The 20538-nt window shown below is 38.1% G+C and overlaps 1 protein-coding gene across 1 annotated transcript in view; it reads right to left on the bottom strand.

Moving 5' to 3' along the window:
- Window positions 1-20538, bottom strand: part of SERPINI2 (serpin family I member 2) — a 39195-nt gene that overhangs the window by 7041 nt on the left and 11616 nt on the right. Inside the window, exons 3-6 of the mRNA XM_027542032.1 lie at window positions 20274-20504; window positions 18650-18844; window positions 18375-18567; window positions 4352-4449 (exon numbers count right to left, since the gene is read on the bottom strand). Of these exons, the coding sequence (XP_027397833.1) occupies window positions 4352-4449; window positions 18375-18567; window positions 18650-18844; window positions 20274-20504 (717 nt within the window). The remainder of the gene's footprint in view (window positions 1-4351; window positions 4450-18374; window positions 18568-18649; window positions 18845-20273; window positions 20505-20538) is intronic.

Here is a 20538-nt window from a genome sequence, read left to right as displayed (position 1 = left end):
AGGTGGTTTAGGTTTAGTTCTGGCAGAGATGATACAGAGAAAACATGAAGAGACCAAGTTTAGCTCAGATATGAAAGGTAAAGATAGAAGGGGATCAACCTCAAGTCAGGTACCCCACTAAGTGAAATATTTCAATGGATCAAGCATTTTGCTCCCCTTCGTCATGGTCTACAGATAAGATGAAAAAGGCTTTACAGATATGAATTAATCCCACCCTGTGTTTTCAACCTCAAAGCCAACTTGCCTTTTAAATTCTGTATTGGGTTTTGATTTGAGTTTAGAACAAAATTTACTTTCCTTCCAGACTGGTGAGGTGATAAAAGTCTAAAGGGCTTTTGTGTCATCTGTTCCAAAGCCACTTCAGAGCTAGGCTTTAAAACCTGTCAAATTTCTCAGTGTAAGACAGTGTCTTAACAACATTTTGTTCTGCTGTGGAAACAAGCTGAGAGAGAAGGCCCCACTCATCCCCTCGGTGAAACTGATGTATGTGTGAAGCCTTTCTGATACAGTGACCTGTGGAGCATCTCCTTGAGAAAGGGGAAGTGAAACTGGAAGTTCAGAGGCCATCTGCCGTCCCTGCTGCGTCGAGTCCAGATCGACCTGAAAACGTTCCTCACAGAAACAACAGAAAGGTGGTGGTGGGTTCAGTGAGGGCGAGAGGGTGGAAGAAAGCGAGGCGAGCCTTGACACGTGAAGAGAAAGGCGATGAAGGTGTTTCGTCCCTCTTGACAGAGAAAGCTGATGTGATGCAGGTGGACTCCATCAAGACAACCAAATTTAGAAGAGTGTATGCAGAAATAGGGGCTACACTGGTGGTTCAGGTGGTAAAGAATCTTCTGTAATTCAGGAGGCTGGGGTTCAATCCCTGGGTTAGGAAGATCCCCTGAAGAAGGGCATGGCAACCCACTCCAGTATTACTGCCTGGAGAATCCCATGGACAGAGGAGCCTGGCAGGCTACAGTCCATGGGGTTGCAAAGAGTTGGACACGATTTTGTGACTAACGCTTTCATGAAAAAAAAATGGTTCAAGGGGAACCATCTCTGACAGTTTACAGAAAAGTAAATCCCCTCAGGCAAGATAGAGAGAAGTCATCAAAGGGTGATTTGCATAAAAAATGGCTTCCTAAAAATAACTCCAGACCCTGTGTGTCATGACTTTGTCTGGGCCCTTGATTACCTCTGATCCCCATCTCCTACCCTCCTTTCCTCACCCAATAACTCCAGCTACAAGGTCAAGCCTCAAGGCTTTAGTCTCATCCATCCCTCTGCTTAAAATCCCTTTTCCCAGAACTTACCCTGATTGGGTCCCCTGTTACTTAGGTCTCAATAAAAATGACACTTCCTCAAAGCAATCTTCTCTTTCCACCATGTCTAATTCTCCTCTTATCTGATCTAATCTCTTTATCCCATGACTCTATTTGAGTTAATTCATACCATCTATCACCTCATCATTTAATTAATTAATTACTTGTTAATCGTCCATCTGCCCTAACAGATGTAAACTTCATTAGGAGAGGGAATTTGTGGATTTTATTCAACTCTAGAAAATCGCCTGGCAGATAGCTAGCTGGCTTATATAAATACTTGCCAAATAAATAAATCAGTGGATAAGAATATGTCCAGTGATAGAAACAGTTCAGATGGAGAAAGGGGGGCGTCCATATCATGAGTGTGGTTTAACTAAAATGCAGGAGTGTGGTCTTTTAAGGTCATGCAAATAAGCACATTTTTTCCCCCACGGCTGCCTAGAATAAGGATTTGCATATAGAGCAGAGAGTAGATAACTGAGGGGCCCATACAAAGAATGAAGACCAAATAGCAGGTTGGGATTGAGTGGAGAATTTCATACATGCAGTTTACCACTGGCACCAAATCAAGTGAGCCTTTGGTTAGTAGACTGAGCAATTTGACCTTCTGTATTCCATCTTCTACAGAGGGGGCACGGTCTTAGAAAAAGAACAGGACCTGGAAGATGCTAGATTAGAACAAGGGATCTGAACTTCATCAACTTACTGATTTCTATACCTTTGTAATTATTCCTTTCCTTAATTCTCTATGAAGATTCCAAGCATGTCTTCGTCAAGTTAAGAAGATAAGAAACTTTCAGTAGCTTTGCTAGAAGATGTGCGAGTAAATATTAATGTGCCATTTGCTCAATTTTCTTTTTGCATTTAACATTTACTGAGTATCTACTATATAGTGAAGGTCACTCAGTGGTTTCCGCCTCTTTGCAACCCTATGGACTATATAGTCCATGGAATTCTCCAGGCCAGAATACTGGAGTGGGTAGCCCTTCCCTTCTCCAAGGGCTTTTCCCTACCCAGGTATCGAACCCAGGTATCCCTCATTGCAGGTGGGTTCTTTACCATCTGAGCCACAAGGGAAGCCCATCTACTATATAACAGATGGTGAACAACGTGATTTACGTATGTCCTTTTATTTATTTCTGCCACTGGGATATATTGTTTATTTAATAGATTAGAAAATTGAGGTTCAGAAAGGTTAAATATTTTACTAAGTGTGACAGAAGTCAAATATTCATCTCAAAGTTGCAAAAATAACTCTTTCAAAAACATTTTTCATTCAAAATTTGTGGACAATCTGAGTATAAGATAGTGTCTCCTTTGTGTAAGTATCCCATAGCAGTAGCATTGGACTGATCCACAGTAGCCTTTGTGTTGTTTTAGTCACTCAGTCGTGTGCAACTCTTTGCGACCCCACAGACTGTAGCCAGCCAGGCTACTCTGTCCTTGGGATTTCCCAGGCAAGAATACTGGAGTGGGTTGCCATTTCCTTCGCCAGGGGACGTTCCCCACCCAGGGATGGAACCTGCGTGTCCTGCTTGGCAGGTGAATTCTTTATCACTGAGCCGCCACAATAGCCTTTAGAAAACGCTTATTGCACAAAACGTACTAATAGCAGGAAATTAATTCACTGTTCTCCTAAAGACTAGAAATAGTGCCAGCTTTGGCTGTGGTTGTTCTATTTCAAGCAATAAGACAGAACCAAAGTCGTTAAATCAACTCAAAGAGGTAACTCAGAGCAAAAAATGTTGGACACTTACTCTTTTCTGTTCAGGGTTATTCTCTTATACAAATTCTCTTATAAAACATTTTGGGTTATTTTATTGATGTAAAAGGAGATTTTATAGAAGTTGCAAATTGCTGGGAATTTGCAGAGCAAGTGGCTGTTTGAAATGCCTGAGATATAGCAAGTGAGCTTCCGAAGGCCAGAAAGAAATTTAAGAGGAAGAGGTGTTTTAAAAAATGGCTTGGTTTATTTCAAGTTGGTAAGGTGGCTGCATTCCAGGGCACACTTAGACAGAATCCTGTTGCAGTATTTAATTTTGACTGCCTCATTCCTGATGCTGATGAAATTGTCAAAGAAGTCAGATCTATCTGTCAGTGTGAGAACAGGCAGCTAAATCATGTGTGAAGGTGATAACGAACATCCATGTCACCTGTATACCCCCCCCTCCTCCACCAGGAAAACTCATTCATTCTGTTCACTTACCCACATAATTGATAAGTGAATAAGTTAATGAATACCTCTCCAAAGCCCACCTTTTATATAGGAATACACAATAATTCTAGGTTGGGATATCCAACCCCATCAGACAGATAAGCTTGTATCATTAGAACTTTATTTTTTCTTTATAAAACAGAAGACTGAATTTAAAAGAATTTAAAATAGCGGGATAATTTGTCCCTCTTCGTCCATTTTTTTTCTCTTTAGTTATTTTTGAACTAGTAGGTACTGCCAGGATGAGAAATAAAGAGTGTCTTGGGCTTTGTTGTGAAAGTGAGCATCTGAACCATGCACAATTTCCCAAGTGCCAGTTAGTATAAAAGCTCCATCTCTGATGTGTTGTCAGTCTCAAGCTAAATCTACAAGCTGCAGCCGTACAATTTCTAGACTGTGTTCATCATCCAACAGCTTGCAGATGCCTATTTCACGGGCTCTAATATTACCAAATTAACATTTGCAAATTGGGAGTTTTATTAGCTCTGCTTAGATGAGAGCCTCAAAGTTGTAATTCCCAATATTCAGATAAGGAAATACAAACAGAGCTGGAATAAAACCCCATACAATACTTTGCCTACATAGTTTCATTGTAAGTGTGGTTAGAAAGCTTATCTAACATTCTAACATGCTGTCTGACTCTCATTAAGTAAAACTACTTAAATGCAAAATAGAGTGCTTGTTTACAGACAGCTTGACACGACGATGACATTTATTCCCCATGTACGTATTTTCTGGGGCCAAATGCTCTTTCAGTTTTAAGATCAGTCAGTTAAGTTTCTAAGAGAACACATTTACTTGATAATATAAGAATAATTTTTCACATTACCTGTTATTCCAGAAAGGTCACAGCCACCACTAAATATCTCAGTTATATTCAATGAATACAAAGCTTCTTTGAAGTCTAATTTTTGTTCTACTTTAAATCTGCTTAAAAAAATGAAGAGGAAAATTTGTGAAACACTGTACACATTGGCTACCAAAAGGGTTTCTTTTTTATAAAATGGATGACTTGGAAGATGTTTTATTGTGAAATATTTTGTTTTCATTATCCTCATTTTTCACACCATTTCCCCACTACTCCACTGAGCAATTTTGGATGGCTAATAAGCTTCCCAGATAAATGGTTACTTGGGAAGGGAGAAGAAAATACTCTATTTTTTGAGGTAACAATTACCCAACAAAACAGGGTGAGAGTTCTAAGTTTTCGATTATTTGGCTTCTTCCCTAGAACTGTAAAACTTCCCTCCAGCAACTGTACACACTCAAGTTTTTTTTCACATCATCCAAGATCATTCCTGGCAGGCATCCAAGATATTATGAGCCAGAAACAGAAGCCAACAGTTCATTAAAAAGATCATTGGCTACTGAGGTACAGAAAGGGGGCATTAGTAGCCTATGATCCTTTCATATCTGCTGTCACAGCTGATGTGACTTCCTTCAATTTATGACATATCTAACATCTTTCCAATAAGCCCTGTAGAAGAGGTAAAAGACTGAAGGGGGACTAAATTTCTTTCCAGTAAAATAGAGTAGAAAATTATAGGAGGGGAGAAAAAGGAAGAGCTTGCCAATACTTCTAATGCAAGGCCCTAAGTTAAGACTCTAGGTTCTATGCAAGTCTCCAAGCATCAGTTTGCCTGAAGAGGGAACTTCACCAAAGAATCTCAAAGATCCTCTCAGGCACTGACCTTCTATGATTCTATGTTAACTGCAATCTATGACCCTCACCTTCCATTTTAAAAAAAATGGAAGAAAAACAAAAGCTAAATTATTGACTTTATAGATGCTAAAAGCATCTATCTACATTTTACAGCCAGATTGGAAATTTTGTTCATGAAAGAAAAGAGTATAAAGTCCTTCAACAGGGAGCTAAGTCTATTTCCGACTTCAGGGCAATCCCAGGACGGTTCCTGCTGCAGGAGTTCTGTCCGTTCCCTTGCTGGACCTTTGCCCTGGTTGGTACCTTCTGGTGTGGATGCAGACATGATTGCTTAAGCACAGGAACCTTGCTTAGCTAACAGGCCCACATCTGGGGCCAGAAATTAGCTTGCACAATCAGTCTAATTAAATTATTTTTTTAATTGCCAAATACTGAACAAGCTTCTCATAATAATTATGATTCTTCAAAACAATGAACATGCTGTAGCAAAAATTTACTGGGCCTAAATGATTTCTTGGCAAATTATTATGTACTTTTGGAAGATGTTATTTCATTCAGAACCCTAGCTAACTGGAATTGCATAATTCTAGAGCATAATTGTGCATAATTGTGGCACAACTCACAATGTGCACGTTAGAACCTACTGATAATGAAAATAACTTGTTTTATGCCAATCATTTTCAACCTCTTTTTAACTTCCTGCTAAGAAAGATAATATGTAGCATGATGGTTTTGAGGCTTTGGGGTTGTGCTTTTATTCTGTTTTAATTAGCACACTCTTTTTTATACAGAATGGAGTATGGGCTTCTAAAGGGTAGAGGATAAATGTTCTAGTCCATCTGTAACTTGACTATTTTTAGTATAATAGTCCAGTGATTTGGGAATAATGACAAGAATACTGCAAGACTTATTACAACCTCTAATAAGGCCTAATTATACCAGAGAGTCATTTAAGTAACAGTCTTGCTCATAATATAGTGCAATGAAACCTACAGCAATAGAAACCCATTCAACCATTTAATAAAATATAATATGCAGCCAATTTCTAATTAGCCATAATTATTGGAGCCATGAATAGTCAGGTGTGAAGTAGCACTTCCATGTGTTAGGTACTTAGTAGAGATTATAGTTTTTAATCTTCACAAAAACCCTGGGAAGTGAGCATTATTATTCCCATTAACATATAAGAAAGTGTAGGTTTTGAGGAGGTTGATTTCCAAGGACAAGATCGACAGGGCTAGCGTTCAAACTCAGGTCCATTCCAATTAAAGCTGATGTGCTAACCTCCACTGCCTTCTAATCAAAATATAATTCAAAATCGTAATCTCGATCAATTCATATATATGCTGTGCTGTGCTGTCGCTTCAGTTGTGTCTGACTCTGTGTGACCCTATGGACAGTAGTAACCCAGGCTCCTCTGTCCAGGGGATTCTCCAGGCAAGAATATTGGAGCAGAGTGCCACGCCCTTCTCCAGGGGATCTTCCCGACCAAGGGATCAAACCCGCATCTCTTATGTCTCCTGCATTGGCAGTCAGGTTCTGTACCACAGGTGCCACCTGGAAAGCCCCAATATATATATGTATAGTGTTAATTATGTACCTCCTCCAAATTTTGTGAGTCTTAATATTTATTCTAGATGTGGCTCATTTTCTTTCTTTTCCCTGACCCTCCTCTAAAATTGTCAAAAGAATACAGCTAAAGCTTAAAGAATGAGCAGCAAAAAAGACTCAATAGACAATTACCAAGTAAGCAATCATGAAATGAATGTTTTAGCGTATGTAAATATTATACACCTTCTTAGAAGGCAGCAATTTACTGCCATAGGCATCCATTGTGCTTAAAGTGGTCTCATACAAGTTCAAGCTGCAGAAAACAAAGGATAACAATTTAGAATTTCTGTTTGAAGAAGGATTCACTCCTGGTCTGCAGGCCCTACTGTGGATTTCTATTGTCTCTCCTCCTTTATACACAGGACTCTTGTTTAATGACAAAATGTCTTTGGCTGTTTTCCTTCAAGGTCCCTATCCTTAATTGTTTGGAATCCCAGTTTTGATACAGTGGCCTTGAGCCATCACTGAAAGGTTCAGGCTTAGAAACAACCAAACCAAGTCTTAGGGCTGCCCACAAGGATAAAAAATAACACAATCCTTGACAGTGTTCAACTTGGACTATTATGTGTCACTTCCATGTGTGTGTGTGTGTGTGTGTGTGTGTATAAAATATTCTATCAGCCTTGAGAGCTGAATTAAAAATGCTTTCTGTCACATAGGAAACCTATCTGGACAATGGTCAATGTAAACTTGGATTCTGCTTTGTATCAGTGTCTGATAGGTTAAAGTAAATGAACCTTTGTAAGCACCACTGCAGCTGGTCATAACTTATCTACTCTCACACCCAACCTCATTTTCCCTGAGGTCATGTTCTCTCACCCACACACAGTTCACATTCATGCACTCAGAGATCCGAAGCTGGCCAACTTGGGATGGATTACTAGCCTAGCAAGAACATGATGTCCTATGGAATGTGTGATTTCTTTCTGAGTCTCTGTGGCACTGCTGTGTCGTGTAGCTTACCCAGCTGCTCATCATGTCACTGGCCATTTGCTCTGTTCTGTGCCCTCCTTCATGTTTGCCCCACTTTACACAAGCATTTCCTGACTCCTGCAATTTTGACTCTGCCATTTGCTAGCTGTGTGACCTCTGACAAGGCATTTACCTGTCTCCATCTCAACTGCAACCTAAATATTAAAAATAGATTTCTATCAAATTTATGGTGGTGATTAAGTGAGACATGGCAAACAGGGAAAGCAATCCACTATAATGGATTGTCAAGAAATTTAAAAGCTGAATGAGAATAATAATAATAAACAATACCAACAATATAAGATATACTGAGTACTAAAAATGCAACAAACATGTTCTCATAATGAGAACAACCCTAAGAGACAGGTATTGTCAGTCTCTCATTTAACAGTAAGAGAAAAATCTTAGGCAAGACAAAGTTTTTCAACCCTAAGAGGCAGATACTGTCAGTCTCTCATCTAACAGTAAGAGAAAAATCTTAGGCAAGACAAAGTTTTTCAGTATAGAGATGACAAAGCTCTTGGTCTACAATATTATGTTCTGTTTTCCATAATCTTGATTCAACAGTTGATAAAAGATACTGTGAGATGTCACATCAGTCAATATCTTTAAAGAGGGATACTTCTTTGAAGAATTGCAGCTCTTGCTTAGTCATCACTATGAAAGTGAATGTGAAGTGACACTGTTAGTTCTTCAGTCGTGTCTGACTCTTTCTAACCCCAAGGACTGTCATTACAGGCAGATTCTTTACAGTCTGAGCCACCAGGGAATCCCAGTTATCACTATACTTTTGAATAAAAACATAGTATTTAATAAGTTCAAAGACTCAGACTGCCAAAAACTTAGACTCTCCCTAATAACTCATAAACTTGCTAATAATTTCAACAGCCTCAGGGACTCTGAATTCTACTCTGCAATCCTAGAAGTCCATGGTGCCCAGGTTAAGGACTGCTACGAAAGAAGAAAATAAGTCAATATCTTCTCATTTTCCTACAATCAAACTTAAAACCTCAGAATGATCTATTCCTTCTTAGCCCATATGTACTTAGTCATACACTTCAATAAATGTCTTTCTGCATCACCTGCCATTTACATTCCCAGTGAAGCTGCTCCCTTAAGTGCTCGCTACTGAGTGCCTGAATTGTTGCAGTGATTTCTTAACATCTTTTGGGCTTCAGTCTTTCCCTCTCTAACACATCCCAAACATCACGACTATTTAAATTAAAGCAACAAATTGAGCAGCTACTATCTTTCAGATGCATGCACTGCTATGGTATCAAAGAAAGGAAATATGCATAGCTTCTGACCTCAACAAGTTTACAACAAGCCTAGTTCAAATCCTCCCTTTTACTGAAGCCTTTGTTTATACAGTTCCAGTCTCTGGTGCTTCCTCTCCCTTCTCTCCTCTCTTTTTCCATGAACCTTGAAGTTCTTACTTATACCATTCTTTCAGTATTTAATTATTAGTAAACTTGTGCAAATCTTGCACCACCCCACCTAAGTGGCAACTATCTTCTCAATAGAAATCCTGTCTATCATTTTGCGTGTGTCTCAGTTCATTGTTCATAGTGGGGTCCCAATCAATCTCTGCTTTTGAACAGGAAATACATTTTCTAATAAGTAGTAAACTAATAATAGTATCATAAGGCTATGAAACAATGGAAATGAGAGCTAACCTGTCTCCCAGAACTTAACTGAATGTCAATCAATTTACTTTTTGAGTGACAGTTTCCTTATCTGTAGAATACAATTCATAACCAAGTCAGACTACAGAACTGTAGCATTTAGTATTAAAATGTAAATATTAAATGCTTTACAAAGTTAAAATGGATGTAGATGAAAGTTTCTTGTTTATTTACCTTATTTACATGTATTAAATGATTAACTTTGCACATATACACAATCATAAAAACACAATCTCAAACTTTTTCTTATGCAGTGAAGAATCTGATACATAAGGGTGTGTTAGACTCCTCAACCTAGGAAATCTAACTATTAAGATGTTTATAAAATTTCATATTAAATTTAGAAAAAGGTATTGTGATTTTTGGTATCCAACTGCAGAATAATGTCCAAAATTAGGTATCCAGTATGTTACAAATAGTAAACAGAAACCACCCTAGTGTTTTTAGACTATGCTCTGTCCTATTGGCCTCAAATCTAAATGAGTCATACATCAAAGAGAGGAAGAACTGTTTCTATACTATTTCTAACAATAACTATAATCACTCACACAATCTTGCCTACTGTTGCTTATATACAAGCATTCTTATGATTAATTTTTCTTTTCTTGACATTTACTTAATTTTGCCATCGAAGATGCATTTGTTTATTTATTTTTACAGTGACAAAATTTTGCACAGTATATGTTAAGTGCTGAAGTGCATCCCCTCATCCCCAAATTCATGTGTCAAAGCTCTAACTGCCAACAGCTTACAATGTGACCTTATTTGGAAACAGAGTCATTGCAGATATAATTAGTTAGGTTGAGGATGTGAAAAATTTAACAGACCAAAAGAGCAATTAAATAAAGTTGGGAGATCAGAAGAGGGAGCCTACATGCTTTTGAAGATAATAGCAGAGCCCAACTAAAAGAAGAAAGACTCCTCTTCCTTATTAGGAAGGACTCAGCCTGTGAAAAATCATGGATTCCTTGTCTACTACAGCCCTCCCAACTTCCTTCTCCTATATACAATCATTCTCCTTCCCTTGCCTTCGGAGGACTTGCACGTGGCTTGCCATAGTTACAGATTCCAAATTGAAATTCTCTGTTGATCCCAAATAAACCTATCTTTGCAGGAGAAACATCTGGCAGTCTATCTGTTTCAGATCAAAGGATCACATTGGAGTAGAGCCAGTTCTTTATCCAATATGACTTACAAGAAATGAAGATGCCACTTGGAAAAAGATGGCCACAGAGGGAAAGATTGGCATGATGGCTCTACAAGAAGAGGAACACCAAGGATGATAAACCACAACGGGAAGCTAGACAGAGGCTAGGACAATTCCACAGTCTCCAAGAGAGCATGGTCCTACTGACCTCTTGATTTTGGACTTCCAGCTTCCAGAACTTTGAGAAAATAAACTTGTGTTAAGTCACCTAGTTTGTGGTACTTTGTTACAACAGCTCTGGAAAACTAATACAGCTCTGGAAAACTAATAAATTCCCTAATCTATTTCATCAAAATCTTTAGCTATCAGTTTGAAACCATAATTCACTCATTCAAATATAAAAGGATCACAGCATTGAGTAATAAAATATAAAAAAAAGCTTTTATTGAGCCTGTACAACTTTTCCTCTTCTGCACTGACCAGAGATTTTGAATGGGTAATTTTCTTTTTATTGAGAGAAAGCATTTTGAGAGAAACGTATTTCAGAGCTTTCAATCCATGATCTGAGCACTCAGGAACCTTAATTCAATATATGCATCCTGATAGACTAAAATTATTCATGAACTTAACACATAAGCAAATCATTCCTTTAAGAAATCAGAAGACTCATCCTTTCATAGAAAATGGAATACATTTTAAATGTAATGTTGTATTAATGTGACTGAATAATTGATAACAGAATTTTCAGTCTTGTGAATTTTAAAAATCTCATTTTTATTTCTCTAGAGAGAAGTTTCCCAAGAAATAACTGATATCCTATCATTTGTTATGCTGCATGGATGGGAAGGAGGATGGCCTCTCTCAGATCCTCACAAGGAATGAATCCGAGAGTGACTAAGAAATTGAATTCTGATTTCTGAGATACTTAAAATTAGATAAATGGAAATAACATAGAACCTCTTTGACTACATTTATGTAATTTAGCCCAATAATATTCATCCAGAATATACTATTAATGTGTGTGCATGTGCTAAGTCGCTTCAGTTTGTCTGACTCTTTGTGACCCTGTGGACTGTAGCCCACCAGGCTCCTCTGTCCATGGGACTCTCCAGGCAAGAATACTGGAGTGAGTTGCCATCCCTCTGACAGGGGATCTTCCCATTTCTTATGTCTCCTGCATTGGAAGGCGGGTCCTTTACCACTAGCACCACCTGGGAAGCCCATACTATTAATCTGTACCATGAAATGTGCTAGGGACTATGGAGGCCAAAATGTCACAAGCCACTGTCCTATGGACTGGACCATAAGTCCACTGACCTTATGGCCTGCCACTGTCACAGAACTCACGTTTTAATAAGACAGACAAGAATGTGATGAAGAAACGAAAACACAATGTAATGCAGGCTATAGTGTGAATCTGCATAAAGTGTTATGGAAATAAAAATAAGGAATGGTTGATTCTAACTGAATATGGTGAGAAACCTACATGTAATTTATTTAAGGGAACCCTGAAGGATGAATGAGAAAATACTGGTTAGACACCATGGAGAAGGGCCTGACCAAGGAAATAGGAGGGATGGAGGTTAAAAAGTCAGAGGAATTCTTTCCCATTTGCTGCTGGCTGAGCAGATATCATCCAAATAAAATAAGTCACTTATTTAGCATTTTCTACTTGTTAGGCTTTGTGCTGTGAGTAGAAGTATGTAATGAGATAGTGTAATGGAAGCTACCACCACATTTTTAAAAAAATCTTTGGTGTCTGGAATTTAAAATGAGGGTTGAACTCTACTGCTATAGATTCTAATCATAACTAGGAATCTAGCCTAAGAGGGGATGCAAGAAAATCTGGCTTACCTTCTTTTTATGCTGGGAAAAGTTGGAGGATTCTGAATGCTGATAGAGATGGGAAAGATACCCCTTTTGGATTAGTGGGCCCTGACATCATGATAATGGTAGGCTAAGGACAGTAACAGACAGAAGACTCCGAGTACAAAGAAATGGCCTACAGTCTAGGAATATTCAGCTTCCCTGGTAGCTTGGACGGTAAAGTGTCTGCCTACAATGTGGGAGACCTGGGTTCGATCCCTGGGTCAGGAAGATCCCCTGGAGAAGGAAATGGAAACCCACTCCAGTATTCATGCTTGGAAAATTCCATGGATCGAGGAGCCTACAGTCCATGGGGTTGCAGAGTTGGACACGACTGAATGACTTCTCTTCTTCTTCTTCTTCTAGGAATATTCATCCCTGGAAACAGGTTTTAAACTACTTTTCACCTCACAAGCCTTTTTTATTATTATATTTTAGTAGTGTTAGTCATGTCCGACTCTTTGCAACCCCATGGACTGTAGCCTGCCAGGCTCCTCTGTCCATGGAATTCTCCAGGCAAGAGTACTACAGTGGGTAGCCACACCCTTCTCCAGGGGATCTTCCCCACCCAGGGACTGAACCCTGGTCTCCTGCACTGCAGGCAGATTCTTTACCATCTGAGCCACCAGGGAAGCCCCATATTAGATTTCAGTAGACTTTAGTTAAACATTGAAGTTGATCTTGTTTGTATAGACTTGTCAACGGCTACCCTAACACAGTACCACAAACTATGTGGCTTAAATAACAGAAACATATTGTCTCGCAGTTCTGTAGTTTGGAAGTTCAAAATCAAGGCATCCGCAGGATTGGTTTCCTATGAGAGTTGTGAGGAAAACATCTATTCCAGCTTCTCCCCTTGACTTGTAGATGGCCATCTTAACCCTGGGTCTCTTCATAACACCTTCCCTGTTTGTGTATCTTTGAATCTAAATTTCTCCTTTTTATAAAGGAGTCACATGGGATTAGAGTCCACCCTATTGACTTCACTTTAACTTGATTACTTCTACAAAGATTCTATCTCCAAATAAGAAAACATTCTGTTGTAGTGGGAGTTAGCATTTCAACATACAAATTTGAGATGCACATAATTCAGCTCATAGCAGTTGTTCTTGGAGAAATTAAAAGCAAAGTCTGTGTCCACACTATGGGAGAAGTTGTATGAGAAACGTTGCTACAGTTTGGAAAGGCTAATAACAGGTCTTGAAGTTTGAAAAGGGCTGTCCAGACTGCAGTGGTCTAAATGGATTTGTGCACTGTGAACCATTGCTATGGGGATTCCTAATGTGGTAAAGAAAGAAATTCTGGTGAAAACCTATATTTTCTATTGTCAATTGATCTTGGAAATTATCGCATTCCTACTTAGATATTTGATATCTAGACTGAAGAAGCTGCAGCCATCTTGGTTATAGATACCATTATCTCCATTCTGTGCTAATAAAACCACAACTCAGGACATCAGTGACTCTCTTAAGACCCCACTGCTAGTAAATAGTATAGACACTCCTCAAACTCAGGGCTTTCTATGTACATCCTTTTCTACTAATCTTCCCAAAGGGAAGAGAGAGAGAGACGTAAATTTGAAAATAAACAATTTCAAAAATTATTATTTCTATGATTAATAAGCAAATTATCTGTCACATACACCATTATATACCCAATGTTTGGCATATAGTAAGAGCTTAAAAAAATACTCTGAAATACCAAATAACATGCAGATAGAGATTTATAGACAGTAGAGAATTAGAAGAGAGATTGGAACTTAAGAGTTGGATATTAGAGACGTGAAATATAAGGAACAAAAATAAAAAGAGTAGGAATAGGAAATTTCTGAAAATGAAATCTGGTAAACATTATCTGGGGACAGAAAGAAAAAATGTGTAAGTCAGGGAGCAGGAAAATTTCACAGAAAGAGAGAAAAATAAATAAAAGTAATGCCAGAGGGGTTAAAGAAAGAAAGGTTTTTAATAAAAAGGGATGATTAAAAATATGTGGATCAAGAGCCCAGAGTTAAGGTGAAGAAAGCATAGGATACTTCTTTCTCCTGAGTATCAATGAAGATAGAGAAAGAGAAGTTTAGCAAAGATTCATACAATTTTTGAGATGAAGTGTAGAGACGTGAGTTTACATAATAGTATGTTTTCTTTAAGAAACAGGGAGTTGAGATATACATTGAGAGTAAGATAATCAACATGAAGCAGTACCTGGAGAGCAGAGGTAAAGTCTTGGTGGAGTGTTAGAAAAGAACATTCTCTGAAGATAGACTGTTAAGCTCCAGCCTAAGGGAGGCCAGTGACTGCTCTGGGGCTTTTGCTTAACAAAATCAGTAGTTAAGGAACCCAAGAGATTTTTTGAGTAGATTGAGGATTCAGGATGAGGAGAGAATTACAAAGGAGTAAAGACGGGTGACAAAAATATGGCAAATGTTTGGTGACAGTACGATTCAAACAACTAACTAGATCCTAGCTAAGTGCAAACAGAAAGAAAAGTCAAGCAGGTGGAGAGACAGAGAGCCAGGAAAATGGGGCACTGCATATCAGGGCACATGCAGGCTCTGATAAGTTTGAAGAAAAATTTAGGAATGACAGGATGGAAAATAATCTATTAGACATCTCTCCTTTTAAAAGTTCAGGTTGAGAGTTATTTAGACACATCTTTTGCTCTGAAGTTTCTCCTGTCTCCCAGAAGCATGATATCAAGAAGTTAGTGTTTATAATGACGGCTTCTTGAGATATGCATTTGTGATTTCCATTTTGTAATAACTGTCCAAAAAGAACCCAATATTTTGTAATAACTATAAATGGAAAGTAACCTTTAAAATTGCATAAAAATGAGAAGTTTTAAATATATATATATATAAATACCCCAATAATAAATATTATCCTAGGATCCTACTTATAATTTAATGACTGTCGGAGAAGGCAATGGCACCCCTATCCAGTACTCTTGCCTTGAAAATCCCATAGACGGAGGAACCTGGTAGGCTGCAGTCCAAGGGGTCGCAGTTTCATGCATTGGAGGAGGAAATGGCAACCCACTGCAGTGTTCTTGCCTGGAGAATCCCAGGGATGGGAGAGCCTGGTGGGCTGCTGTCTATGGGGTCGCATAGAGTCGGAAACTACTGAAGTGACTTAGCAGCAGCAGCAGCAGCAGAGCACCCTCTATACAGTCTATACATATATATGTATATATAATATATATATATATATCCCTCTATACAGTCTAAACGGTGTATAGAGTCTATACACCTTCTATACAGTCTATACAGCTCTATACAGTCAGCAAAATCAAGACCAGGAGCTAACTGTGGCTCACATCATGAATTCCTTATTGCCAAATTCAGACTTAAATTTAAAACAGAAAGGAAAACCATTAGGCCATTCAGGTATGACCTAAATCAAATCCCTTATGATTATACAGTGGAAGTGATAGATTCAAAGCATTAGATCTGATAGACAGAGTGCCTGAAGAACTATGGATGGAGATTCATGACACTGTACAGGAGGTGGTGATCAAGACCATCCCCAAGAAAATGAAAGCAAAAAGGCAAAATGGTTGTCTGAGAAGGCCTTACAAATAGCTGAGAAAAGAAGAGAAGCTAAAGGCAAGGGAGAAAAGGAAAGATATACCCATTTGAATGCAGAGTTCCAAAGAATAGCAAGGAGAGATAAGAAAGCCTTCCTCAGTGACCAATGAAAAGAATTAGAGGAAAATAATAGAATGGGAAAGACTAGAGATCTCTTCAAGAAAATTAGAGATACCAAGGGAACAGTACTGGACATGGAAAACAGAGTGGTTCCAAATCGGGAAAGGAGTATGACAGAATAAAGGACAAATAGTACGGACGGACCTATAGAAGCAGAGATATTAAAAAGAGGTCACAACAATAAACAGGAGAACTATACAAAAAAGATTTTCATGACCCAGATAACCATGATGGTGTGGTTATGAGCCTAGAGCCAGACATCCTGGAGTACACTCACCTAGAGCCAGACATCCTGGAGTACAAAGTCAAGTGGCCTTAAGAAGCATCACTACAAACAACGCTAGAGGAGGTGATGGAATTCCAGTTGAGCTATTTCAAATTCTAAAAGATGATGTTGTGATAGTGCTGCACCCAATATGCTAGCAAATTTGGAAAACTCAGCAGTGGCCACAGGACTGGACAAGGTCAGTTTTCATTCCAATCCCAAAGAAAGGCAATGCCAAAGAATGCTCAAACTACCGCACAATTGCACTCATCTCACACGCTAGTAAAGTAATGCTCAAAATTCTCCAAGCAAGGCTTCAACAGTACATGAACTGTGAACTTCCAGGTGTTCAAGCTGGATTTAGAAAAGGCAGAGGAACCAGAGATCAAATTGCCAACATCCGCTGGATCGTTGAAAAAGCAAGAGAGTTCCAGAAAAACATCTACTTCTGCTTTATTGACTATGCCAAAGCCTTTGACTGTGTGGATCCCAATAAACTGTGGGAAATTCTTAAAGAGATGGGAATACCAGACCACCTGACCTGCCTCCTGAGAAATCTGTATGCCAGACAAGAAGTAACAGTCAGAACTGGACGTGGAAAAACAGAATGGTTCCAAATCGGGAAAGGAGTACATCAAGGCTGTATATTGTCACTCTGCTTAATTAAGTTATATGCAGAGTACATCATGAGAAATGCTGAGCTGGATGAAGCACAAGCTGGAATCAAGATTGCTGGGAGAAATATCAATAACTTCAGATGTGCAGATGACACCACCCTTATGGCAGAAAGTGAAGAGGAACAAAAGAGCCTCTTGATGAAAGTGAAAGAGGAGAGTGAAAAAGTTGGCTTAAAACTCAGCATTAAGAAAACTAAGATCATGACATGTTGTCCCATCACTTCATGGGAAATAGATGGGGAAACAATGGAAACAGTGGCTGACTTTATTTTTTGGGCTCTAAAATCACTGCAGGTGGTGATTGCAGCCATGAAATTTAAAAAAGCTTGATCCTTGGAAGAAAAGTTATGACCAGTTACGTTGCCACCAAAGGTCCATCTAGTCAAAGCTATGATTTTTCCAGTAGTCATGTATGGATGTGAGAGTTGGACTATAAAGAAAGCTGAGCGCTGAAGAATTGATGTTTTTGAACTGTGGTGTTGGAGAAGATCCTTGAACTGCAAGGAGATCCAACCAGTCAATCCTAAAGGAGGTCAACTCTGAATATTAACTGGAAGGACTGATGTTGAAGCTGAAACTCCAATACTTTGGCCATTTGATGCGAAAAACTGACTCACTGGAAAAGACCCTGATGCAGAGAAAGATTGAAGGCAAGAGGAGAAGGGGACGACAGAGGATGAGATGATTGGATGGCATTACTGACTCAATGAACATGAGTTTGAGTAAGCTCTGGGGGTCGGTGATGGACAAGGAAGCCTGGAGTGCTGCAATCCATGGGGTTGCAAAAAGTCGGACACAACTGAGCAACTGAACTGAACAGAGAGCACCTTCTATCAAAGGTAACAACATATTTTTTAACTGTATAATATCACAAGTGTCTTGGGAATTTTATTTTCCTTAAACATAAGAGAAGATAAAATATTTTAAATTTCAACCAGAAAAAAAAGTTAGAGAAAAATAAGTTTGTATAATAAAAAGAGTAGTAATTCTTTTTAATCCCAGCATTCTGTTTTGAAGACTTACATTTGTTCATTCCTTTCAGAGAATATTGAGTACTTAAATTCTATCCTCCTCATGGCAAAACAATGCTGGCAATGTTCAGACCTGCTTTGTATCCATAAAGTAGAGTAACTATTCCTAACAGGTATTTCTTTTTATTTTTGTCAATAGACTTTTTAAGCATTAGTTATCTTTCAGCCAGCTATTGAAATCTGTCTATAAGTGAAAACATAAGAGCCAGAGTGATAAAATGACATTACCAACCTAGGAAGGCTTATTTCCACTTCCTGTTCTTGCATCTCAGAGAACCATTGCAGGATTTGAGGAGCAGTAATTAGCTTTTCCATTTCTTCTATGTTCGTGTGCTCTGCAGGAAGTATGATAATTAAACTAAACTCATCACCTTTATAAGGTAATTCCAAAACCTGGTAGTTTATGGAGGATTCAGAAAAATAACCTGAAACAGAGAAAATAAAATATTAATATACTTAGCAATTCCCAAAGTTGTCCTTTAGAGTGTGGTTTTTTTTCCATATTACCATATTTCGTTCTCAGAAGAGCCTTCATCATTGGAATTTTGACTGCTGTGCCATCTTTCAGAGTGAAATTCATCAGTTGTGTGTCCTCTTTGTTGAATTTCTGTTTCCAATCCCCTTTGAAATAAATAGCATTTACCAGAACCAGCCGAGTCAGAGGACCAAATTCTTCCCCTGAAAACATGTCTTTAATTTTTCCTGGGGAGGGTATAGAGGAAGAAGCAGAAAGAAACATGCAACAGTGATTCAAAGAACTGCTTTAAATTAAATTAAAACAAAAATTTATCTTGCTAATCAATTAAAAATAGGGTGTTTTATCATTTAAATGTGGCAATTTTGGAGGAGTTAAGGAGGAGCTTTATTAAATATTCACAAAGAAACAGGTACAAACAGGACTTCATTAGGAAACAGGAGATACGGAATTATCTTAGACAAATTTAGACAGACCTAGCAATGGCTGCTCTTTGGTGAAATCATTTGTATAAACTGTTTTTCAGATAGAAAGAACAAAATCAAGTATCTCTTCATATCTGTTGTTATTTTTCAAACTTTATTTCAAAGTTCTTCAGCAAGTCAATCAGAATTAATAAATTAGTGGTCCACTCAAATTCTCTGCTGTTGCATCTGTAGCCATTGACCATTGAGAAAGGATAAGAATGGAGTTGCTAATGTGATGTTCCTCTTCTAAAAACTCAGTCTCTGATTTTTATGTCTAATGAGTATTTCAAAGCTATGAGTCCACAGCATGATTAGCTGCCATGGAGCTGTCTACGGATGTTCTTAATGTGTATCCCAGTAATAGTACTCGCCTGTGAACACTGCTCACAATACCCATCTCATATTTTCAACTTATGCTTCTCCATCAGAGGCTCCCCATGTATAACAGAGTCTCATCTTATACATCACAGATTTTTTTTGGCTTAAATAGCAGAATGAATGAATGAAGAAACAAGTTGCTATTAATTGAGGGCCTGATATATACTGGTCTCTTCACACACATTCTTTTTAATCTTTCAATAATCCTGAAACATTATAATAGTATCCTCATTTTAAATGGGGCATGGCTTAGAACTTGTCAGGATTTGAACTCAGATCTGTATGAGCTTAAACTTTGTGTTCTACTATGTCTCTCAGTAGTGCCCTTGGAATTTTGCTAGCTTATACTTAAAAGTTTAGATTACAACTCTATGATAGAACTATCAATGTTTATTATGAAACATTAACACATCCAACTAATATGTGTTAATTATTTACAGTGTATGTGGGAAAGAAAGCATCTGAGATGGATAGATTTAAGTCTTATCTGGCCAAATATATTATTCCTGCCGTCATACTTTAAAAAACACACTTTAATAAAAGATTACTATTAAAATTCTTCCTGTAAGAATTCTTAAACAGGTTACCTGTCAAAAAAAAAAAAAAAATCTGTATACTTTTCAAAGCCGCTTACAATGTCTCTCCATTTTACAATTCAGTGTTAATTTGAATAACAGGGAAGCAAAACAGAGGAACTGATCCCTCTGAGCCACAGTTTAATAGGAAAATATTCAATCATTCTTTACTTTAGTATATTAAAAACCATGAATACAATGGCAAATAATGACTTTATGGAAATGGGAAACTTTACCATCTGTTTTGCTTTCTACCCAGTTACTTATTGTCTCTGCACAAGCCTTTGCATTCTGAAAATCCACCAGTTTTATGGCACTCTGAAAAAATTCCTTGTTTCCATGGAGATACTGTTCTTTCACAGTGAATCCTTCTTGAAGGTAGAGGGCATTGGCAAGATTAAATGTAAATTCTTGTTTTTTCTCTGAGATGGCAGAGAAAAATGACTTCAGCTCAGAAAATTCTTCTCCTGAAAAATAATTATAATGTACACTGACATACTG

This window comes from Bos indicus x Bos taurus, chromosome 1 (genome assembly GCF_003369695.1).
Source record: "Bos indicus x Bos taurus breed Angus x Brahman F1 hybrid chromosome 1, Bos_hybrid_MaternalHap_v2.0, whole genome shotgun sequence".
Lineage (NCBI taxonomy): Eukaryota > Metazoa > Chordata > Mammalia > Artiodactyla > Bovidae > Bos > Bos indicus x Bos taurus.
The sequence above is the reverse complement of the archived record's forward strand: the minus strand, read 5'-3'. Positions and strand labels throughout refer to the sequence as shown.